General features: G+C 44.3%; 1 protein-coding gene across 8 annotated transcripts in view; it reads left to right on the plus strand.

The window, feature by feature from the left end:
• ZMIZ1 (zinc finger MIZ-type containing 1) overlaps nucleotides 1-25,547 on the plus strand; it is a 362,798-nt gene that overhangs the window by 302,413 nt on the left and 34,838 nt on the right. For all 8 annotated transcript variants that reach the window (XM_054070990.1, XM_054070994.1, XM_054070991.1 and 5 more), the window contains 2 exons: nucleotides 6,578-6,722; nucleotides 24,002-24,116. In XM_054070990.1, coding sequence (XP_053926965.1) covers nucleotides 6,578-6,722; nucleotides 24,002-24,116 — 260 coding nt within the window. The remainder of the gene's footprint in view (nucleotides 1-6,577; nucleotides 6,723-24,001; nucleotides 24,117-25,547) is intronic.

Consider the following 25,547-nt stretch of genomic DNA (forward strand, 5'->3'; position numbering starts at 1 on the left):
ATGAGGATGAGGTGGGAGCAAGCACTGCATGCGGAATGGACATCTGCTGGCAGACGAAGAGGGAGGCCTGGACTCCCTGGGAACCGCTGTGAGCCCATGTGGAACACCAGACTGCTGAGATGACTACTTCTGCTTTGTGATAGGTGTTATATACACAGCTTTTGTGCTGTTGGCCTGAAGGCAGTCCTGGAGCAGAAGGGTGGGTAATGACAGGGGTAGGGCTCTGCTGTCAACAGCGTTCGGATGTGTAGTGGTGTCTTGGAAGAACTGAAGAGAAGAGACCAACACACATACTTGGAATCTCTCCTGATGGATGTTTGCATCCAGTCTCCTCTATGGCCTTGCTCTCCTGCCCTGACTCACAGTTCGACAGGTTTCTCAGCTGTTGCCAAGCTCTGCCAGAGGGTGTGAGGAGAGAAGCTGCAGAAAAATCCATCCTTGGAATAGTTTCTCCCTCTCTTTCCATTTCCCAGCTCTTTAAAAGCAAATAGCTTTTAAAACATGAGGAAAACATTGGATTTACTGCTTTCCAAAATTGTGGACAAAGATTCTATCCTAATGCAATTGAAGTTATCTTTCTAATACTACAGCACATCAGGCATTAGGTAGTTAACATTCTAATATATATTTCCAAACAGTATGGAGTCTCCATTTCCCTGTGTAAAAAGAATAGTGTTCTTAAATAATGGAGACAATAGTTATTGCCACTCCTCTCCTTCTCTTGTCTTTGCTGCTTCCTTTCCCACCCTACCAAATTATCTCACTGGATGATTTATAAAACCTGTATTTCAGTGGCATTCTATGCAGAAGAGGATTGAAAGCCTTCGGTAGCTCTGTATTCCACTTAACTGGGATCCTTATGTGAAAGACATGGATTTGTTTCAGAGAGCAATATTAAATTAATGGACACGATCTGTGAAAAATCGCTGCATTTTCTTCTGCTGTAGATATCTTTTCAGCCAAACGCGTTTCGTTCTGAGACACAAAACCAAACAAGCGAGACTGTGCTGAACAGCGAGTTCCCTGAATCAAACTCCTCCTTTTGCCCTAATATTTTCCTTGTAGTGAGTAAGAAATACGAGGCTGCCAGCCTGCCGATTGAACTATCTACTGCAGCTCAACTGCAGCAAGGAAGCGGTAATCCTATTGTGCTCCTCCAGCGGTCTCCCGGGAAGCAGAAGGCATTGAAATTACTGAGCTGTTGTCCTATCCCCTCCTCACCTGTCTTTGTGGCTGTAAATATAGTGTCTGCCTGTAAATAATGGTTTGCTGCACCTTTAAGTGCGTTCCCTAACAAGAGGCGGCGATTTACTGAGGTGATAAACTGTAACTAATACCAGGGTATCATAATCGGTAAATAGATTAGCACCTCGCTCCTCTGTATTTTGCTTTCTAGGGAGCCCACTGGCTCATTCACTCGGAGATGCTTACTACGGCACTTTGCACCGCTCCGAGTTAAATCAGGCCGTTACAGGATTGCAGCTATCGGCACCGGGGTGGATGCAGCTAATGAAATGGATTAGTGAGTCTGTGGGGTAGCATTGATCACTTAGCCTGTTTTCCTTCCTCTCTCTGTTCCCTGGCCCAAAAGAGGTTGGAGTGGACTCTTCCAATATTCGATATCATGGCTATAAACTATCCTTTGAGCTGCGTCAACAGCATCCATCATGGTATCGTTGCAAGAGCGCCAGCATCATTTGTTACCGAGAAATCGGAAGCAGTGCGGGCAGCATGCGGGTAATCCATGGCTTCCCCTGGCTTGAGCTCCTTGGTTTTCCTAACAGAATGGCTGGGCGCTTCCAAAGGGGTGGTGATGCTGGGCGATGGGGGATCGGAAGGTGCCACGGGACGGGCAGCGGAGGCCTTTGTTTCTGTACTGCCTGGCAGGTTTGCAGCACAAAAGGGCTCTGGAAGGAAACGAACAGTACCAGGGGATGTGAAACCAGTACCAGGGGATGTGGAACATTTCCAGGGGATGTGGAAAAGTACCGGGGGATGTAGAACCAGTACTGGAGGATGTGGCGGGTCCCAGTGATTGTGTCACAGATCTTGTGATACTTGGCACGTTCTTAAGGACCTGGCTTCTAGAGGCAGGGGATTAAATAACAATTGCTTCCTTTCTCTTTCAAGCAAGCTTAGCTCTGTGGTTGCAGAGAAATGCTTGAAATGTGACTCAGGCTGAAGGGAAAAGAAAATAATTTTTTCACTTCCAGTCCTCTTCCCTCTCCTTGTCCCCGGAATCCCCATGTGGATACATTGCAGTGTCTTAGGATTTTTTTCAATGAAAGAGTTTAGAGCTATTGGAGGCATCCAGAAGGACATGAAGTGTGGCCAACTCTGGTGTGTGGGAGTATTTATGAGTATTTTAAGGAGAGGTCAGCCACATTCTGTGCTGAGATGCACTCTTGCAACGTCTGGTCTTCCTCGGGGAAAGGAGAAGTGAAAATGAGACTGGGTAGTAGCAAGCCGAATGTCTCTGAACAGATATTTTCCCTCGCTTCCTTAGGGAAACCCCTTGGGCTAAACAGAATTGAAATATCTCTTATTTTTGCATCTTTGTTGTTTTCACTTTTTCACAAATGTGAAAGCTGAGGATGTTCATTCTGTGTTGGTGTCTGAACACAGTTGTCGTTAGCAAATCAGTATTGATTTATTCGTATGAAAATACATCAGCGTGTAAAGTGAAACGCAATCCCATTACGAATGATACAGGTTTTGCAAATGGAGAAAAGTAGGTCAGATATTGCACCAATCATCCCGGAGTGTGTCCCTAAGCCAAATAAATGTGTGAATACACTTAAACTGTCAGCACATCATTTGGTTGCCATTATTATGAATCTTTTGGCATGAGCTGACTGAACAGGCATTGAAAAATGTCGGTCCTGGTGCATTAACCAGGTTTTGTTTTACACCTGGGTTGCATACGGGCACATTGAGGGATTGTTCCTTCCTTCATTGCAACAGTTGACTTCAGCTGAAGTAGGAAAGCCACATCATTACATGCAAGGGGCATTGTAGCAATGCAGCATAGGAACACGATTTAAATCTGATCATTAAACTGCTGCAGCAAGAGGCTGTGAGAGACGGTGTGGATGGTCCATCTGCAAAATCTGTGCTCCTGTTGTACAAGGAGGAGGGGCGGAGAGGGGGAGAAAAAGCAGCTGCTTGGCTTTGCGATGAGAGGGAGAGACTGACTGTTGGCACCATCTGTAGCCATCCTTTGTGCTTGCTGCTTTATCTGTTCATTACGGTCTGATACTGAATTCCTCGTGCTTTGAGTGTAAATGAGTCGAGATGCGTCTAATACTGTCAGCATAAAAAGCAGTAACTAAGTACACTAAAGATGAATGGTGTAATCTGTAAATTCATTTTGAGATTGTTTCATCTTGCTTGAATAGCCCAGGAAGTGATGTTCTCCAGAAGCCAGCTGTACCAGATGTGCGTGGGGGGTCTGCCTTCATCTTCCCAAGCAGAGAGCAGTGCAGGGGAGAGGGGAGGCTGCCCTAGCACTTCCAGCAAAGGAGAGGAGATTCCTTGAGAGGGTTCTTGCTCCTGCTGAGCAAGATACAGGGGGACTGGTATCTCTTACAGCAGCTACAAACAGCCCTGTTTTCATTCCGTGCACAAACACCGATGCAGGGAAGAGAGTGATTATTATACATGGTACATGAATCGAAATGTCCCAGGGGAGGGAAGGTTAAACCTCTCCGTAATGAGTGCTGTGATAGAGATGAGGAAATTGCCGTGTTTTATACCTGCAGTCTCTTCATTTCAAGAAACGCAAGTCCTCTCCAGATAACTTGTAGAATGAAACCGTCCAGCTTAACTTGAGGACCTCTTTGTTCTCTGACGGTTTACAATTCACCTTTATAAATGTGTGTATTGGATATTGGTGGTAATAATTTATTCAGATGTTCTCTTATCTTCACCTCACCTCACCAAAGGAATGCCATGTCATTGGCATATCCCTTTTCGGAGTTACTCTGCTTTTCTTTCCAAGCAGCTTTGGCTTTTGTTTGCAGATTCATGCCCTCAGACGCAGTGGGTTGTTGCTTTTTATCTTATTTGCCAAGTGCATGTAGGTGTGCAGAAGCAGCAGCTCTCTCCTCCCCTTAAAGCCTCGTTTAAGATGGACGGTTTCCATTTGACACTGTGGTAATTACACTGAGCTAGGGAAGTGCTCAGCATCCACTATTCCTCTGCGATGGCTGCGTTGAGTGTTCGGCAGAACACTTTGTTTGCGTTTCTCAGGGCTCAAGTGGCTGTGGTACACAGGAATAAACCCTGTGAGACAGGGATTTGTGTCCCCAGGTGGCTGGAAAAGGGGAAGGGGGGGGTCTTTGTCACTGGCACATTAGTAGTGGTATGCTAGGGATAAAAGGTGAGTATAATTTGATCAAATGCTTGTTGACAGATTCCTTGGCTAATAGAGAACAGCTTAGCCTGACACTCATTGCTGGAACGTTTCACAGAGCTTGCAGGCTGACAGTTTCCAGGTGACCATATTTAGTTCCGTAAAGAAGCAGTGTCCCCTTTTTGTCACAGCAAACCTCTAAAATGCTTCCCTAAACATTGCTCTTGACCTCACACTTGATAAATGCAGTGAAATTACCACCTATCCTTTGTCCAAATGTGTGCTTAATTCCCAGGAGTGGCCTGGGCTTGAAGTATTTTTCTTTTGTGGCAATTGAATTTGAGAAATTCCAATTGTTTCTCATCCTGAAAAATCGTATTTGTGCGTGTTCTTGGCAAAGCAGGTTCCTTTCCCTCCCCCCCTCCCTCCCCCCTCCCCCCCCCCGATATGATTCTGCAATTAGTCTCTTCAGAATTTGTTCTGTGTTAACAGTACCTCTGAATACTGAAAGGCAAAGGTAGTGTACCCTGGAACAACAGTTTGCTGCTGCTGCAGGTGATGTTATTCAGTGAAAAGACAGCCATTAGAAAAATAAGAACTGCAAGTAAAAGCCTCAGTTTTGGAGAATTCTGCACTTTTAAACCAACAAGCCTAAAATGACATGTAGAGCTCTCCTACCCGAAACTGCTTAGGGTTTGAGGAGGCTTCTGGTTGTCCCCTACTTGTGCAATCTGCTAATTTGTGTTCAGTTCACAACACCTCAAGAAAGCACTTATTTTAAAATGAAATACGAAACATTTTCTTGTTCTGAGGGGTTTGTAAAGCATACTTTAAATAAGGAAAAACCCCAAGCACTTCCTCTCGAGAATGTTTCTTCAACGGCAGAATTGTGCAATTAGTCTGCACTTCATTCCAGTGAGACTCTTCACCGTGTCATGCCTTGGCAACTTGGTGGGGAGGGACTTCTTACAAGGGTGTGTAGTGATAAAACAAGAGGGAATGGCTTTAAATTGAAAGGGGGAAGATTTAGATTAGACATTAGGAAGAAATTCTTCACGATGAGAGTGGTGAGGCACTGGCACAAGTTGCCCAGGGAAGCTGTGGATGCCCCAAGGGCCTGTGTTCAAGGCTCGGTGGGTGGGGCTTTGAGCAACCTGATCCAGTGGGAGGTGTTCCTGCCCATGGCAGGGGGTTTGGAACTGGATGAGTTTTAAGGTCCCTTCCAACCCAAACCATTTTATGATTCTTTGACTCTTTACCAGAGCCACTTCTGTTGCTGGAATTCAACAGGCAGCTTTGAGGCTCAGTCAGGCGTTGCTGGAGGCTCAAGTGAGTGTCTTGGCTGGGTGCACTCACAGGAGCCAGATTTCACCTGCAGTCACACTCTCCATGGCTCTGCTTACTGCAGTGTCCATCATTTCTGTACTAGAGGCTGATCTTTTCTGAGTGTGGATGCATATTTTCAGAGATAATGACCCCTTTCCTGTCTTCAGAGGGAGCTGCAAGTGCTGCAAGCTTTGTGTCCCTCTAGGAAATTACTGCATCGTCATAGTCCATAAGCGTGATTTTCCTGTAAGCACAGAATTACCCTCATTGACCAGAAGATTAGGCACGTAATGGAAATACACATCTAGGGGTTGTGCTGGGTCAAATGCAGATTTAAGTGCCTAACTTTGTGTCCATACACTAGCGTAGCCATATTCTCCTGTTTATGTCTTCAAGACTGGTAGCTGATAGCAGATTTGGAAATGAATTCCCGTGCATGAGTTTCTCTTCATGCCTCTCCAATGAAACTTTTGCACGAAAATAACCAAACAGAAAAGAGATCTTCTTGTTCCTTGCCATGAATGATGTCTTCTTTATGTTTTTCTTACATTTCTATTAGTGTGAAATGAATTCTTTTGCTTCTTTTTTCACTCACAGCAGCTGTCCCAAGTCTTTGTGTCTCGTCTCCATCCTTAATCTCAGTGCCACTCAGCTCAGACAAGTTCTGGGCTGCGCAGAATGTTTGTACCTTGTGTAAAAATATTATAATGATAGCCTAGGGCAATTACAGACTCTACTTGATAGGATAATAATGTGACTGGTGGTTCTTGGACAAACTTTTCACTCCTAGGGTTTGTCTGTTCAGATCATAACTCCTAATACAGTCGTTTGCATCTGTCCTTGGCTGTGCTGGTTCTTGGTTTGTGCACTTACCATCCTTCTGTTCTGTTTGCACAGCGCTGCTTTCGTCGTGGTGTGAGGAGCTGGGACGGCTCTTGCTGCTTCGCCACCAGAAAAGCCGGCAGAACGATCCTCCAGGGAAGCTACCCATGCAACCCCCCATGAACTCTATGAGCTCCATGAAACCCACCCTCTCACATAGGTGAGTCTCAGCCTGGTCCGTGAGAGCGACGGTCTATATGGATGTAGCGCAGGCCAGACCTGCTAACTGAAGTGCTTGTTACCCTTGATGGAGGCAGCTTCACTGTTTCATGCACTGAACAGAACTACAGGGGATCTGTAATTACAGCAAGTGCTAAATAACCTCAGGTTCTGTCTTTGCTGTTGCCTGGTGCATAGTGAGAGGACGTTTCCACCTTCAAATCTGTGCTCAGATCAAGCGGTCTTGCTTTCGGACTTCAGTTTTTGCCCTAGTGATAAACTTGTACAACATGTCTCTCACCAGTTTTTTTTCCTACTCTTTATTGAAATATGGGTGGCTTTTCTTGAGGCTGAAAATGTTTTACTGATATTCTGGTTTTGTGTCGTGAACGTAATTGGAAATGTAGTGCATGCAGAGAAATTGTATAGCAGGTATAGCTGTAGATGGGAGAACGTCCTATGGCACCTTATACCAGGAGAAGGTTACAAAGTGCTTATGTTAAATTAGGGAAGATGTGAGAATTAGAGGACACTAGAAAAAGCTGAAGATGTGAAGCCTCTGATTACCAAATTATGTGGAGGAGCAGGATTTGTATTACTGGTCTGCAGAGCCTAGTAAGGGCAAGAGTGAGTGTAGACAGGATTAAACGTTCATTTAATGCTCTGTGTTTCTGGGAGGTTTTTTTCAAGGCTTTCTTTCCCTCAGCATCACATTAAAGACATCACAAATAATACAAATTGATTTTAGTGTAGGACACTTCTGAAGGTAAGGGATTATAGAAGTGCAGATGAGCTCAATTCTTGGTACCTAGATTCCAGGGTATTGTCAGTAACTTGAACTTCTGTGCTAGAATGGAGCTTGAGGACATCATTGTACCAGTACATACACATGCGTGAACTCACCTGGAAACCACTTTTGGTTCTGACTTGGTTTTTTTCCTTTGTTTTTGTTGTATTTATGGCAAAACCATGCAAATGCTTGGTTATTATTATAGGCCTTGAGAACAAAGTCCTTGAGCTTTTATTATAGCCCTTGAGAACAAAGTCCTCATTGTAATATAACTAATGCAGTATCACTGACTTTTCAGAGCACCTGGACTGCCTCTTTTTCCAGTTGAAATGATCAATTGTAAACACTCAAAAAAAGCCTCCAGAAAACCTTCTGTTCTAAAATAACTTATTTTACACCTGGGAGAAGCTTCACAGAAGCCAAGGTGAAATTAGTGGCCAGTCTGCAGAGAAAGCGTGGAGTGGTGTATGCATTCTCTTAGGTGTAGTTTTGTAGGTTTTAGATGCCTGATTCTCATCCGACCTTTTAGCCTCTGTTCCTCTGGAGTCTATAAAGTAAGGATGAAAGCACTGTTCTGCCTCAGAGGGGCTACGTGCTGTGTTCCTAGATAAGATAGGCACAACTCCCTTCTTTCACAGCAGTTTTCCACTGGAACTCTGTCACGTGTCAAAAAATAAATACTTTCTTCTGCTAAACTGAAATACCACCATTTCTGGCAATACCAGGTTACCCAGTGTTCTGTCTAATACTAGAAAACGCTGCCCAGTATCGAACAGTCCCTGTAAGTTTCTCTTGAGTGTTGCCCTTGAAATGCTTCACTGAGGAAGACACTTGAAGTCAGTTCTAAATTACTGCTGTTTACTTATGAGATGTCCTTCTCGAAACGTCATTCCTGTGGCCTAACTTCTTATCTGTAATAGCTGCAGCAGCCTCTGAGGGATGCGGAATGCCTGCATCGCTGCTTCAGTGTGGGCTGGTGTCTCATCTGTAATTTAGCCATAGCCATGGCTGCTCAAATTCTCTCAGGAGGTACATTAGAATGAGACATCTTGTGGCTCTCCAACTTCTTTTCCCAACTGGAACTGTTTACTTTCATGGATGTTTTATATGCAGTCTGGAAGACAGTAGTGAAGTGCCAGGGAAGTAGAATTGGGTTTTCTGTTTGTTCAAACTGAACAAAAGATAAAAAGCCATTAAGTACAATCCCATTGATAAAACTGCTGATGAAGCAACATTTGTATTTGCATTAGATTACATTTGGGTCAAAAGCTTAGTGTTAAAGTTCACAGTATCTTATGTCTAATTCACAAGGGGGTTGTGTGAATTCAACCAAAAAAAGAGTATGCTTTGCATTTCCTACAAGAGATTAATGTAGCTGGCTACTTCGAGCTGTGCAAAAGAATGAGTTATTAAATTAGAGCATATTCAAGAATGTTGTAGAGCTTAACAGAGGGAATACAGGCTATGTCAGCCACTGGATATCACTAGACAAAAAAACCTTCCCTTTGCATCAGACTGTCTTGAGTACTTCGCACAGCTTTTCCATAGAGTCATTGAGGTTGGAAGAGACCTCTAAGATCATCCAGTCCAACCGTCAGCCCAAAATCACCATGCTTACTAAACCATGTCCCAAAGTGCCACATCTACATGCTTTTTGAGCACCTCCAGGGATGGAGACTCCACCACTGCCCTGGGCAGCCTCTTCCAATGCTTCATCACTCTTTCAGTAAAGATTTTTTTTCCTGATATCTAATCTAAACCTCCCCAGCGCAACTTGAGGCCATTTCCCCTCCTCCTATCACTTGTTACTTGGGAGAATAGACCAGCACCCACCTCACTACAAACTCCTTTCAGGTAGTTGTAGAGAGTGATGAGGTCTCTCCTCAGCCTCCTCTTCTCCAGATTAAACAATCCCAGTTTCCTCAGCTGTTCCTCATAACGCTTGTGCTCCAGACCCTTCACCAGCTTTGTTCGTGATGCTGTTGGTCAAATGGACTTTCAGAGAGCAGAATATCGGCCATACAGGGATGTGTCCACATGCTACAAATGCTTTCAGAGTAGAGACTGTATTGTGGTAATTTCTTTCAAAATTCAGTTGTTCATTAACAGAATGATGAAGTGTTGCATATAGAATAAAAATTCAGCCTAATACCTACCTCCTTATTTAGGATGGCTGGTTGGACTGCAAACTCCTGGGCTTTATGAACAGCATGAGCATGGGGTTCTACCTGATTTTTAAGTCAATGCCGTGTAATAATGGATAGCTCAGACTTCAATGTGAGATTAATTGGTTTATGTTTTTTTAATTTTATTTTTAGCCTTTTTTTTTACTGATTCATGTGTGTAAACTTCACTCCTGTACTAAAGGACTGGAATGAGACCCATCCACCCTCCTTAATCCTGTTTAACTTCTAACTTAAGTCCTACTTAAAGGATTTGTGGGGAACATAAGGAGAGCTGGCAATCTTTGGGCTGACCTTTTGCATAGGAGTGAAAATTCATGCTTTCTAGCTTGTAGGGAGTAACATAACTTATTTGTGTTGTACTTTTCCAGTCTGACATAGCGTCTGTAATAACAGATAATACTCAAAGTGGCCGATTTTCCACTTTTAAATTAATTTAAGGTCTATTGTGTAAGTACAAATTATTGCCATTATACACCTTCATTTGCTTTGATCAAGTTCCTACTTAACTCTCTGTTGCATTAAGTGGTAGACCTTTACCTGGGGATCAAATTGAATCCTGATTGAAATGAGTACAATTTCCACCAGTCCCATGGTGGAATTCAGTTTAAGGTGGGCCTGACCCACACAAACCCTAAGGGGCTTCTCATTTCTTGCATGGCTTATAGGAAAGCTTACTTAGTCAACAAGAGCACCTGAAAATAGATGGCTCTTAGGTGCAGTTTGGTATGTGGTGAAGAGCATTCATCAGGTTCTCACTGTCTTCTCGTGCTCCAGATTGTGGTGTTCTGTGTTAATTGGCAGCTGTCTTGCAGTGAGTGCCCAAAGGGTGGCAATGTCTGTATAGGGCAATAAAGATTGATGGAAAATATGAAAGTAGCATTATTTTTATCACAAATTAATTAGTAGCAGAGGTTTTGAGGAAATTAAACACTAGATCAAAGTAAGTAGTACTTCGCTATTAAGACAGTTGCTTTATTTATTATTGTTACTATTTTATATTCACATAGGTGCCATAAATATCTTTTATTGATTAGACTTGCTTTACAGGAGGGCTTGGGTTTAGTGTTTGTTTTGTCCATTTTTTAATTCCAATTTAAACTTCACTGAGAGCTGAACTTTCACCATCGGTAGGAGTTCTTTGAAAAGAATAGCAATTCTGTGTCTGAATTTCTGCTGCATTAGGCCTTCCACCATTTGCAAAGAACCAAGAGTGATCTGGCTATAACGTAGCAGTAGAAACAGGGTCAGAGTTTCTGCAAAGGTTGCTGCCTTTCACTTTTGTCATCGTAGGTGGTTTTGATGGATAGTGATAGTCACTTTAGAAATGTCTGGATGAGGAAAATGGTTTAAGTGAAAGCTCTGGTGCAGCATGGACACACTTCTGTGAAAACAAAGCACATTATGCATGTTTTGTACATCAGTTTGAAGTCAGAGATCACTTCATTACTCATAGTATCACAGAATCATTACGGTTGGGAAATACCTCTAAGCTCATCCAGTCCAACTCTCAGGCCAATCCCACCATGCTTACTAAACCATGTCTCGAAGTGCCACGGGTACATGCATTTTGAACTCTTCCAGGGATGGAGACTCCACCACTGCCCTGGGCAGCCTGTTCCAATGCTTCACCACTCTTCATTGAAGAAATTTTCCCTAATACCCAATCTAAACCTCCCTTGGTGCAACTTGAGGCCGTTTCCTCTCGTCCTATCACTTGTTACCTGGGAGAAGAGACCAGCACCCACCTCACTACCATCTCCTTTCTCAAGTCATTTTCCACCAGGCAGCTTTCCAGCCGCCCTTCCCCAAGCTGGGAGTGTTATATTGGGGTTGTTGTGACCCAAGTGCAAGTCCCAGCACTTGGCCAAACTGTATGGGGCTGTGGCGTACAGGAACAATCTTTGCAAAAGAATTCAAAGCTCTTTAGGTGAAAGATAAGATTGTTTCAAAGCTTTTTAATCTTTCTGTTTGTGTAGTTGTGAAATAAATACAATAAGGGACCAAACAGACCGTAAGTCCTAACGTAAGAGAATATTACCCAGCAAAGCAACCTGTATTATTCCTGATTCGGAAAAAGCAGCCTTTCTTTTTCACAGAATCGCAGAATGATTTGGGTTGGAAGAGACCTTAAAGCCATCCAGTTCTAACTCCTCTGCCTTGGGATTCCTCCCACTGGATCAGGCTGCTCAAGGCTCCATCCTTTTTCTTCTGTATTCCTTTCTGACAAGAAATGGTAAAATCCATCAGGAGAAAATAACAGAAATGTTCAGAACTCAAAAATGTTTCTGCAAAAGTGCTATTCCTTAAAGAAAAAAAAAAAACCAAACCGTCAAGATTTGTTCAGAACAGAATTACTAGTAGGGCCCCTGATTGCTCTAAGCATTGTAAAGACAAAACTAATTGCTCAAAAGGACTGTCCCAAAGCTTGTTTGCCCATCGCGTCCTCCAGGTGAAACCAGTGATCCCAGTTCCAGCGCACACACTTATTGTGGGGAGGAGGTGGAAGAAACCTTGAGGGAAGGTGGAAGCTAAAAGCAAACGATCAGCATTCTCTAGTTGAAACCTGATTGTGTGTAACTGTTAGCTGTTAATAATTAAACCTGTCATATTTTTGTGTAAAAAATGTGCATTTCATTTTTGGTGAGAGAAATTTGTGGTCAATTCTTGTGGTAACAGGAGAGACGGAGAGACATGATCTCTGAAAACAGTGATGAGCAGCTTAATTTCTCTTCAAGCGCATATCCTTCACATGCTTGGTAAAAGATATAGGCTAAGGATCATCTTGTATTGTGTGTGCAGCACCTTGCACTGATGTGAAAATAGGGCTTCAGTATTGATTAGAGACTCAGAGTGAGTGCTGTGGCAATAGGTAGCAACACAACTCCTATACTATTGTGATTTTATTGTGATAAGTACACACGAGTGCTATGTGCTCTGCATCTTTTCCCTCTAAGCATAGTATATAGCACATAAAAAGTTTAAGGGTTTTGTCTTGAGGTTGTTTTTTCTTAAACTAAGAAGTGCCAGCTGATATTTTTAATAACCCTATAAAAGACTCAGCAAATATTATGAAGGTGGTGCGTGGGCTGAAGCACCTCTGCAGTGAGGACAGGCTGAGAGAGTTGGGATTGTTCAGCCTGGAGAAGAGAAGGCTCTGAGGATACCTTATAGCAGCCTTCCGGTATCTGAAGGGTTGCAGGAAAGCTGGGGGGACACACACGACACGACTTTTTACAAGGTTACGTAGTGACAGGGTGAGGGGGAATGGTTTTAGATTGGAAGGGGAAGATTTAGATTAGACATTAGGAGGATATTCTTCAGGATGAGGATGGTGAGACACTGGCACAGGTTAGCCAGGGAAGCTGTGGATGCCCTATCCCTTGAGGTATTCCAGACCAGGTTGGATGGGGCCTTGAGCAGCCTGGTGCAGTGGGAGGTGTCCCTGCCCATGGCAGGCAGTTGGTACTGGATGGGCTTTAAGGTCCCTTCCAACTCAAAATGGTCTATGATTATTTAAGGTCTGCTGACTGAGCCAAAATCTTGACCACCTCGCACTTTGCCCTGTCTGTGCTGGGGTTTAAAAAATGATACGTAATGCCTTTGGAAAGACAGCCATCATTCTCACATTCAAGCTATGTGGACCATGCAGTTCCTGAGGATGTCTGATTGATTGCAATTCACTGTTTAGTGATAACCACAATCGTATCTTGCTCTTTACATGAGGGCCACTTGCAGGAGCAGATGATTCGTGCTCAGTTGAGGTGATTTTCCTCCCTCCAGTGCTTTGCGAATGTTCCCTCCATCACTTGCTCTCAATGAATCCTACTCATTTCTGATGGCACGAGTTAAAAACCATTCAGCTGGTTGCAGCACCCCTAGTTTTTACCAGTTTTTCCTGTCAACATAACTGCACAGTGACACTGAAAGCTATACTTTGCCTGGCTCTTTGATGCAAAACTCATTAAAATCATCTGGAATCTTTTAACTGGATTGAGTACCTTTGGATGGGGAACATCAGGTCTAAGTGCCCTCAAACCCTGTGCTATTTAGCATCCTTTCTGTGCACAGAGAGCTTGGGGAGTCAGAGCCCGGGGTTCCCAGGCACTGAGTTCAGTATGAGGAGTGTATTGTGGGGTGCCCTTCCTGCCAGAAGGGGACATGGCTTCCGAGCAGGGAAGGAGTTCTGCGCTGGTGATTCTTTATATTTGCCATGAAGTGGGAAAAAACATGACATAAATGATGGCATAAATGATGGCAAAACCTTTGTCTTTTTTAAAGATTTTTTACTTTTTGGATGATTTGGCAACAGGAACACAGATGTGTGTTTTGTCTGAAACCTGATGTTTTTCGTGATGCCTTTATCTGTCATTCATTCGCTTGGATGAAAATCTGACCCTCCACAGGATTTCCCTGTGAATAGATTACAAAAGGAGTGAATTCCTGATAGAGGATATTGTCATTTTTTTACTTTATTCTTGTACATTTGGGTTCTCTTTAGCATCGTGAGGGGAAGAAAAGGAAGTCAGTCATTACTATTTGCAGTGGTGGAGGGCATTTCATAGGATCACAGATTGCATTTCTAACGGTTTCCCTAAAACAAAACGGGTTAGGAATCCTTGCTAAACATTCCCAGGCTGGTTATCGCTGGAGACGATAGCGAAGCCTGCTCAGCAGCCAGCACACACCAGCGCCCTGGGCGGGTGGGTTGGGGACATTAATGAGATACTGACAGTGTCGGGGAGCAGGAACTAGCGGTTTCTTCCCGGGAAAGGGCTATTCCAGGCATGTGAAACAGCACAGCAGCCGGGGCATCATCTGTCCTTGTCTGCACCGTGCGGGGAGGGTTCCAGGGGAGGATTCCACATGCTCTCCGCGGAGGATATGGGTGGGGGGAGATGTACTCTGCTGGGATGCCCCCAGCTATGCAGTTCCCTAGATCTGCAGCCCCATAACCCCCAGGCTCCCAAACACCCAGCTCCGAATCCCGCAGCTCCGCAGCCCCCCAACCCTGCAGCCCCGCAGCCCCCCCAGCCCCGCAGCCCCCCAGCCCTGCAGCTCCGCAGCCCCCCAGCCCCGGAGCCCCCAGCCCCGCAGCCCCCCAGCCCTGCAGCCCCCCAGCCCCGGAGCCCGGAGCCCCCAGCCCCGCAGCCCCCCAGCCCTGCAGCCCCCGAGCCCCGCAGCCCCCCAGCCCGCCGCGGTGCCGGCGCCCTCCCTTCTCTCCTTTCAGAGAACTCGGAGGGTGTGGGGGGTGTTTTCTGTGGTCGGAGAGCGTAAATCAGCCCCGTCCCCGCGGTGGGAGTCGCGGTCGCGTCCCCGCTCGGTGCCCGGCTCGGTGCGGGGCTGCCCCTGCTTCCCCCCCCTTCCCCTCCCTCATCCTGGAGCGAAAAGCGGCGGCGGGATCCGCTCACGCTTCCAGCCGCTCCTTCCCCGGTGGTTGTAGCAGTCGCTGACCTCCAGGCACTGTGAATAAACAGCAAAGCCGGGAACAAAAGGAGTCTTCTGGCTGCCATTCTCTCACGTTAACATAGCAGAGGCGCTGCGGGGTGAACAATGCGAGTCTCGTTCGCCGATAATCAGCGAGCACCCGGGCATTCGGATTACCAAGGCGACAGGCAATGGTAGAACACTGGGTGGGTGTGTTTTTTATTGTAAAGGAGCAGTCGGATATGGAAACCCAGGTATCTGGATGAAGCAGAGCAGAAGGGATGCCTGGTGGGGGGGACCGAGGGCTCGGGGTCGCGTTCCGACACACGTGGGGTGAATGAGGCACAGGCTGAGCTGTGAGAGGCAATAAAGGTTGAGCTGCATCTGTCCTAATTCCAGCGTTTTGGACAAGGTAACAGGTGGCATGTGGATAGCAGGTGGATTTGGGGCTGTAGTGACGCGGTGCATGGTCTGCTCGGGTGACAGTGGAGCCGGGTGGGATGCTGTGATCTCGCTGCCTTTGATCTCAGGGATGCTGTGGTCCCGTCATCTCCGACCACGGGGACCCTTTTGGCTTCTCACCGGTCTACAGCAGCGGTTTTTGTTTCTTAACCTGTGTAGCTGCGATCGTTCGTTCCACACAGAGAGCAATAAGTTGTGTTTTCTCGGTGTCTCTGTGCGCGTGCGCACACACGTGTGTGTGGACATACATGAAATCTATACCATAGCAGGACTCTCTGTGTGTGTGCAGGGCGCTGTGGGCATCTGAAAGCTCAGGAACTTCTGAATTAACGGAATTATATGCATTTTCCTGATTTGGGAGGTCAGATTCAGAGGCGTTGGCTCTTGGTGAGCACTTTGCAGGCATGCTCTCACTGATGGGGCTGTGTGTGTGGAGCCAGGAAGCAGCAGCAAGCGTGTCACAGCCTGACCTGTAGCAACCCAAGGTGAAATGGAAGGCAGCATTCCCACCTCCATAAGTCATCCAGGCCTCACAGGCCTTGTCAGAGGTATGAAGAGAAAGTTCAGGGCTTTCAGCATCCAGAAGTACTCCGCATCACCTACTGAACCGCTGGCAGGAGTTTGCCGTCTCGGTCTCCAGGATGCCAGCGGCTGCATTGTGCGTATGTGTGCGGCTGCATGAATGGTTATTGGGAACGTGCATGTTTTGGGAAGGGGGTGGTAGCCACTCACTAGCCGCAGGTGCCATCCGCACCACTGAGCTGATAAATGGCTCCTGCTTCCACCTTTTGACAGCTTCACCTGCACCTGCTCACCTAGAACAGGTTCAGAATGCGTCTGTGTTTTTCCTAGGAAACAGCCTTCTTGTTACTGTGAATTATGGAATACATCACCGCTTTCACTCTTCCTCTTCAGTTTATATTGCTCACAGCCCAGCACAGGCAACAGCCAATACTGAAACAACGCTTGGGGTAATTCTTTCTTGGTAGGGAAGGACTAGGTATGGATCCTCTGTGCATTTGGAGAGCTGGAAAAATTGAAGCTTTCCAGAGGATTAGAGCATATCTTCACCTAGTTGGAAAGAGTGGAGGGAAACCACAGACTTGAGAAGTGGTTGGGAGATAATTTTTGGAGCTGTGTTTTCTCTGTAAGATTTGGATGTCTGGAATCACACCATTAAGAGGCAGAGTGTCGCAAAATGCTTCCAAATAGACTTTTTTCACTTTGGTATGGCGTAAGTATACCCAGTGACTCAGATGGGACTCTGTCTTATGTATTTATTTAGTGAAATACACGATGGAGCCCTAATTTATGCCAATATTGTTTAAACTTCTTCAAGCAATAATACTAAGTAGAGGAATGTGTTTGAGGAAGGTACACATCGCATGGGCGGCTTCAGTCAAAAGTAAATTACTGCCATCCATCCAAAGCTGGTATTAGTATAAAAACTTACTACACCACTCTCTTCTTTTCCTCATCTTTAATATAAACTCCTTGCTACCTGTAGATATATATCACCTTTTACTTTGCTTTTGAACATTTTGCAATGGAAAGAGGCAGTTAATCTTTGTTTTCTTTACACTATGTCTTCCTATTTCCTTGTGGACCATAAATGGTCTTCGTGTCCTTCCCATGCGATGGCTCCTTGCTCTGCCATGCTCTCCTGTATGAACGGAGAATGGGTTGCTTAGGGTGGTTCCTACACTCTATGGAAAACACAATGCTAAAGCTGAAGGGATAACCTGGTTAAATTTTGTCTTATGACAGTTTTTTATATTCATGCATTTTATATCTGTTAGCTAAACTGAAAACTAATTTAAAGTGTTTAAATTGAACACCTTGGCCAAGCCCGTTAGACATACATAGATGGTGGATGTATCTCTGCTGGTGAGGCATCAGGTTTGTTCCCCTCAAAAGAAGTTTCAATGAAAAATGAGTAGTTTTCCTTCCAAATGTCCAGGCTTCTTAAAAAGAAAGCAAAAGCAGATCTCTGAAATTGTTTTGATTGCCAGTAAGTGGTAACAGATTTTGTCTTTCAGGTGTTACATTGGGTTTCTTTCAAATTAGTAGTCGAAGCCAAGGATATTTTCTGTGGAAACTTGTACAGAGTGAAAAATCCATTTGTTTTTTATAAGTAGATTGTTGGGAATCCCTGGCTTATAGAATTGGGAACAAATTAGCTGAAGTCCTTCCTGGAGCATTTTGGTGTTGCAGGAAACTGCTAATGGTATTCAATCTGTTCTTGCAATTTTATTTTGGAAGAAGTTGTTAGACATCCTTATACTGATAGGAAAATTATAAAAAAATGGTGAAATTTATGCCTGTTCTGTAATAGGAGCACACATAAAAGGCGGTACCAATTCAGTATTTGCAGTGTACCATGCTGAACATTCTTTTTCTTCAATGTGAGTGTGCTTAAAACAAGTTTATGATGGTGCCCTAATCAAGAAGAATTGCTTATTGAGTCCATATTAATAATTAAAAGCCATGTGAGTGGTGTTCATTGGTGAAACCCAACTAAAACAAAACTGAAACCTGAATGAAGCTGCTACACTTGTGAGACAGTATGGGTGTGAAATGCGTGTGTGGGTGCTACAGTTACCCAGGGTTTTATTTCCTCTTCAGTTGGTTTTCTACCGCAGATGAGGTTTTAGAGGAGAGGTGAGGCAAGAACCTTGTTTGGAGTGCGTTGTGTTTTACTTTGTAGTAGTGTCACCTAGAGGTTCCAGCCAAGAATACAGCCCAGGGGTGCTGGGCACCCTGAGCACCCCGCACCGGGGGCAGTGGCAGAGGTGCTGGCGCGTACGGATCAGGAGCCCTGGTTCTGGGCTGTGTTTGGACTGTTCTGATTTGTGGCCATGTATTTGCAGAGGAGCGTTTGGCTTGGGTAGGTCTCTGACACCTCACTCCTTGTCGTCAGAAGCTCTCCTCTCCAGGTGTCCATGGATGTCAAAAGAAGTCGTGAGAGGAATGACAGTAAGCGTTACGTTGGCAATTACCTGCTCATCTTGGCGTCAGCTGAAGAAGTTATAATAGAGTCAGTAGATTTAAAGGACTGTGTGGGCTGTGTGTGTGTCAGGTCCCAGTGGGGTGGGACGTCTGTGCCTCAGAAACATTACAGACCACTGAGAAACTATAAAGCTAGCTTGAGGGTGAGCAGCAGGAGCTAGGCACAGAGAGCCTGGTTGTGGCAAACTTGATTGCAGCACTGGGAGGGAAAAGGTTTTGTAGAAAGCCAACATCTGGTGCTTTTCTGAAGTAGCTGGTAGATTTTCATTGTTGAAAATTGAGATAAGATGCTTATAAAGGTGGCGTTTTAGACACATGGCCTTATCAACAAGTGATGTAAAAAATCACTGGGAAGGTATAATTCCATTTTTTACTCTCCTTCACAACATGTAAATCCAAAGTGATTTTTTTTTTTCTTTTTCAGTGCTTAGTAGCTGCACCTACAACAAGCGAAACTGTGGTCAGGGGTCCAAGCCTCAGGTTCCCGTGTACGTTGGGACTTGTCGTTCATCTTGCATTGCTGCCTGGCAGCTTTGTGGCCTCCATTAAAGGCTGTGCCAGGTTGGATGGGGTTTTGAGCAACCTGATTCAGCAGAAGGTGTCCCTGCCCATGGCAGAGGGGTTGGAAGTGCATGGGCTTTAAGGTCCCTTCCAACCCAAACCATTCTATGAGTCTCTGTGAAACACCAGTGCTCTAGGGATGCGTCCTTCACTGGACCATCTGAATCTCTCCTTCCTCCATCAGTGAGGACCTGTAAACAGAGCATCAGATACACATACTGTTGCTTTAATGACAACATCAACGTATTTAAAATACAACATTTTCAAATAATGCCACAAATCATGTCTAAATTACAGTAATTCACTAGTGTTAATTAATGGAGCTCACCTTTTACTAAGCCACTTTTATTAGGATTAACTAACAGTCTATGTATGACATGAAGCCTGTAACTGTTCCAAAGAAGATGGATATCTGCTGGTTTTGTTTTACTAGTACTGGGATTAAGAGAAGCTGTTCACACTTAAATATCAATGTCCCTTTCCGATGTGAGTGTTGTATTACAGGTGGTTTTAGTACATTCGCCAACAGCTAAGAAATCCTTCCTCCTTATTCTTTGATTGCAGTTTCACTCCATGATAGTTTGAGAAGTAATCTCCCTCCATCTCTTCCTCTTTGCTCTGTCACTTCCCCTGCTGTTTAGCCTTTAATGCTGACCAGTACTATGTATAGGTTCATTAACACTATTATAAATTTAGTCAATACTCTTTTAGTGGACTCCAGCTGAGCCCAAACTGACTCAGTGCCCTCCAGGGTGTTGTGAGAGACTTAATTACCCTTGTACTGTTTAACAGGAACAATGTTGTGGGCAGCGTTACGTTGTGGCTGGAGAGGTTGAAGCTTCTTTCTCTATTGACTGCCATTTTCAAGTTTAAAGAAGGGGATTTTGGGATAATTCACAGCTTTGTGTAATAACAGCGGAAAGCCACTACTCTTGCAAAGGAGAATTGGATTGGTCACATTTCATTAGGGTACTTACATGGATTTTCCTTTGATGGTGGGGAGTATTCCTTTGGGTTGTCTAAGGACAGAAAAGTGAGCTGGAAGAGCTGAGTGGAGGAACAAGTAATCCTTTAGTTGAGTGGCACGTGTTTCAGCATCTCCCACTGCCTGAAACCAAAGAAGCCTTCAGCATTGGAGAAGACTTGGGTATTGTATCCAGTATGGCAGAAGTCATACTCAAACATTCTGCTAGGGAGTGCAAACCATGGGAATCCCCTGTATTTCTCACTGGAGTAACCAAAGTGAAGTTTGACTGAAGGGATACCTAGTGCAGTAGTGTGTTAGGGTATGTATGTTAAGGTGTGTAAGTTGATATTCTACAAGGCATACCCATCACTATTGCGGTGCTGCCAAAATTTATAATACTAATGTTTTCTGTGATTTAATGCTCACTCCTGTGTTGGATAACATAGTCACGAGTCAATGATAACGAGTCAATGTGCACAATTAATATTTCTCAAAATATCTGTGCTGGTCTTTTTTTTCTGCCTTTCATGTGCCATGCTGGGTCCTATGCTGGAGACTTTCACTGTACGTCAACAGTTGGACTTGATGGTCTTAGAAGTGTTTTTCCAGCCTTAAGGATTCTATGCCAACAGTGTGGTTTCTTGAGGTGTCTCCCATTTTAACTGTAATAAATCATAGAGTCATGGAATGGTTTGGGTTTGAGGGGACCTTAAAGTCCATCCAGTTCCAACCCCTCTACCATGGGCAGGATCACCTCCCACCAGACCAGGCTGCTCCAGGCCCCATCCAACCTGGCCTTGAGCACTTCAAGGAAGGAGGCATTCACAACTTCCCTGGGCAACCTGTTCCAGTGCCTCACCACTCTCATTATGAAGAATTTCTTCCTAATGTCTGGTCTAAATCTTCCCCCTTCCAATTTAAAGCCATTCCATCTTATCCTGCCGCTCCATGCCCTTGTAAAAAGTCCCTCCCCAGCTTTCTTGTACGCCCTCTTCAGGTACTGGAAGGCTGCTAAAATAAAACTTGAGTGATTTACTCATCTTTGTAACTAGATGAAGTGATGTCATCTCTGAGAACCCTGTGCAGCCTTCAGCTAAACAAGTGCTCTGACTCTGCCATTGGAAAGTCTGGTTGAATAATAAATGCGATCTCTTCTGTGTACTGTAAAGGAGATGAACGTGTGAGAGAAGCGTGTTTTGGAGGCAAAGAAAGGGAAGAAGTAGTTGTAACTTCTTAACAGCCGGCTGAGGCATTGCTAGCTCGAAGTCTGGGTACAAACCATATGGCCGATTTGCATTAGAAGAACCTTCAGTGACTCTGTGGTTTGATTCCTGCCTGTCATTACCCTTCTTATTTACTCATGCACTTGAAGTCCATTTGCCTTGTCCCTCAGGTTTTATTACCCGTCCACAGCACAACAGCAGGGAATAGCGAGAAATGGCTGCAGCAAGTCCTTCAACTGCTTACATCACGGAGAGGGCTTCTTTGTAGTCATTGAAATCTACAAACACTCTTACGTGCCGTAAATATCCAAACAAATCACAGAACAGACATTATCCAAGCCAGTCAGAGAAGGAAGTAAAGTAAGAGGCGTCATTCAGAGCAGGAAAAGAGGAAGGCTTCACAGCAGTCGCAGATTCTGGGTTAGTCATCATTTGTCTCCGTGCTGGTGGAGGGAACTTGCATTGCGTCATTTGCAAATATTAGTCACTGAGGCCATTGCCTGAGCCTCTGAGTGAGAGGGGCAGGATTTTCAGCTTTCTGAGAGAAACTATTTTAAAGAAAAATGGGCTAGGAGGATTTACTGATTAAATATGCCCTTATTCGCATATCATTTTATATGGATGATGTCAACATAAACATTACATGTTAAGCATCTTATAGAGAATTACCATTTCCATTAATTTTTCCTATTTATTTGTTAGGGGAAATTATTCTTTTCCCTAATTTAATTAAATTTGTGTGCGTCTGTGATTTTATTGCTGAATTAAATTGGGATATTTTGAAACAAATAGGTCAGTTTGAATTCACAGTGATGTTCTAATACGATGCTATTTGCTGGCACAGCTTTATGGAATTTGTTGAAGATTTCTTAGTTGTTTGTAAAATATATTCACTGTTTCGTTCTACCTTACTCAATTGCTGCTGCTGTTATTAGATTATTGGTTACTTAGGGCATAGGCAGTTTTTATCACATGTGTGCACATGCAATGCACACCTCATTGTGGTCTGCGGCTTCCTCATGAGAGGAGGAGGAGGAGCAGGCACTGATCTCTTCTCTCTACTGACCAATAACAGGACCCTAGGGGATGGCAGAAAGATGCACCAGGGGAGGGTTAGATTGGATATTAGGGAAAGGTTCTTCCCCCAGAGGGTGGCGGAGCACTGGAACAGCTCCCCAGGGAAGCAGTCAAGGCACCAAGCCTGACAATATTCCAGAAACATTTGAACAATGTCCTCAGACACATGGTGTGAATGCTGGAATTGTCCTGTGCAGGGACGGGAGCTGGACTCGATGATCCGTGTGGGTCCCTTCCAACTTGGGTCATTCTGTGATTCTATGTGTACAATTTCTATTCTTAAGTGATTTACACTACATTTTATGAACAAGCTGAGGAATGAACACATCCTTAATTTTGGCTTCTCCAGGAAGGAGAAGTGGTCCAAGCCTGGAGCTGCTGTCCAGGGCCATGGGAGAGTCAGCTCCCTGTCTGCCACAGAGCCCTTTGTAGGACATTGGCAGGTCAGTTGTCTGACCGTGTTTTGTGTGAATTAATTGGGTGGCACTTTGCGGTACAGGCTTTGAAGCACATGAATACAGCACCTGTAGAGCCTGTGTGGATTCTTTAGCCAAGGTAGCCCTGTCTAGAATTCCAGTGATAACTGGCAGTCCAGGCAAAAATGCAATTCTTGATATCAAATCCAGGTCAGTGGCGTTTGTACATGAAAGAACGCTGTATGTGCATGTGTGTATTAAATGGAGTATAGATATCCGGATGAGGAAAGAACCCATGTGCATATGTATACATCTATGCAAATAAAAATCTAATTTACAAGTTAATAGTACAAGAACGAGAAAATTTCAAGTGGGATATATTTTACAGTTACAGGATTAATAGTTACTTTCACTGGATTTAACATACTGGACGAATTACACTGGCTGCATACCTACCCGGTGTTCAGTTTGAAACCTCCAATGCTTTCCTATGAGAAGAAATGTTTGCTTGTGTCTGTGGGCACAGCCAATGGAAAAACCTACCAGTCCTCTCATCCACGTATTTATCTGAAAGATGTGTTGTGTATCTGCAGTTGATTTTCTAGAATGCTGATTAGCTAATACTGCTTTTGGCATGCAGCTTATCCATCGTGTGGAGAACGCTATCTGAATTTCAATCTCCTTTGCAAAATGATGTTGAACTGCTGTTCCTTTCAAGGCTCTTCTGGACATTTGGGAACCCAATGCAGACGGTGGAGCTGCAGCCTGGTCTCAAAATCAAATTGAATTGATACAAGGCAGCTGAGGCACTGGTTGTTGAAGAGCTTCAGATGGATTCCACAAAATAAGTGCTTCTGAGCAACTCGTATAGTGTCCTTGTTTGAAACTCTGCCCTGAGTTTATTTTTGCTTCCATTGGTACAGACCTTTACAGTAGAAGTCCTGTGTTTCGATATAGTTAAGGAATTCATTAGTTCTGTGTGGGTTTGATATGGTCACATTGCTATTAAAGAAACTTTACGCCTCTGAGAGTGCTAGGCTAGCAATGGAAAAGGAATGTGTAGTTAAGGTAATCAGTGTCAGGTGTTAATCCCTTTGTTCCCACCAGAGACTTACCACTGTTTAAAATTCCAAAATCTCACCCTCATAAACTTTTGTTTTTGCAGTGATGGGTCTTTCCCTTACGATTCTGTTCCCTGGCAGCAAAATACCAACCAGCCCCCCGGCTCTTTATCAGTGGTCACCACAGTATGGGGTGTGACTAACACCTCTCAAAGCCAGGTAAGCTTCATCTTTATGCTCCCTCCTCTCTCCATACGGGTTTTCACTCATGTTTGCAGAATGGAAAGCTGTTTGGAAAATAGTCTTGGGATCGATAACAGTGTCTGTGTTCTCTTTGTTGTGCATGCTGCATTTTTTTTCTGGTCATGTCCTCTTTGGAGGCATCAGAGAGGAGACGTCTGAGATTTTGAGTCAGGGATTCGTTGAGCTGCATGCAAATGTCAGGCTGGGGCTTAGCATGGGGCTTGCACTATGTGGTTTCAACACCAGAAGTATGAGTTTTAGGGTAAACTTCTTGGGAATTGCAGATTGAATTTGAGGAGTTGTTTTCTTAAAAATAGCATTTCTAGCTAGATTTACCCAATTTGAATTATTGTTGATGTGACCTGGAGTTGTGTTGCACTCTGTGTGTGTCAGTGAAACCTGGTGCTGATTCTGGCCCACGCTGAGGTGCTCGCTGTTGGCTGTGTGCTTCAGCCTCTCCTGCTAGTACTGCCTTGCATGGCAAAAATATTTCAGTATGCACTGGAGCAAAACCAGGAGTTCCTGGCTTCTAGGTGACAGCCGCACTTACTGGATTTTCATTCGGCTCCCTCTGCTTTTACCTCTTTCCCCTGCAGCGTATATTGAATTATGCTATACCAAAAGAAGCACCTTTAATGAAGGAGACGCCAGTTATTTGTGATGGTGTGCTCTCCAAGGGATGTGGCACAAATCAAGCTCCCAGACAGTCTGGCCTTTTCTTACACCGTGGGTGAAGTGCTCTAAGCACATCGCTATCTTTAATGAGTGCAAATAGTGCATAAATCTAACCTGTCTGTTCTACCTTTTTCGAATCAAGTGACATTCGATCTCATATGAAACTTTCTGTGGATTTTTTTATTTTTATATTTTAAAATTTGGTTGAAAACTTAAAACCTAAACTGTTTTGGATTGGCCCATTTGAAAAAGAACTCAATTCAGGGGCCAGGTCATATCAGTATTCGCACAGCAGTTATCTAAGCACTGGTTGTGGTTTCTTCAAAAAATAAAGAGACAAAACAGTTGTAGGTTTTATAACATCATTTACTTTGTTGATTTCTTTTTAACACTTTAAAAGAAATGGGATCCTATCTGGGAGAGAAATACCCGAATAAACACATAGATAAATACATTGGCCAGAAAGTGGAAATACAGCTTCTTGTGGAAATCTTTCATGCTTAAAAAGGCAAAAGAAAATGGAGGAAAAAAACCTCATAGTTCTGTTTTGTCCTAAGAACACTATAATGTTACTGGAACTCTTCACAGTACTTCAGGGGAATGTACAATAGAAGCAAGAAAGTGCTTTGGTAAAAAAGAAGAAAATGCTTCTTCAGGATCACTGCAAGGGTATGGTGAAACTTGAAGCTGTGTTGTCACTGTTCAGGGCAGACTGAAATGAATGGCAGGGTT

This window comes from Cuculus canorus, chromosome 7 (genome assembly GCF_017976375.1).
Source record: "Cuculus canorus isolate bCucCan1 chromosome 7, bCucCan1.pri, whole genome shotgun sequence".
Lineage (NCBI taxonomy): Eukaryota > Metazoa > Chordata > Aves > Cuculiformes > Cuculidae > Cuculus > Cuculus canorus.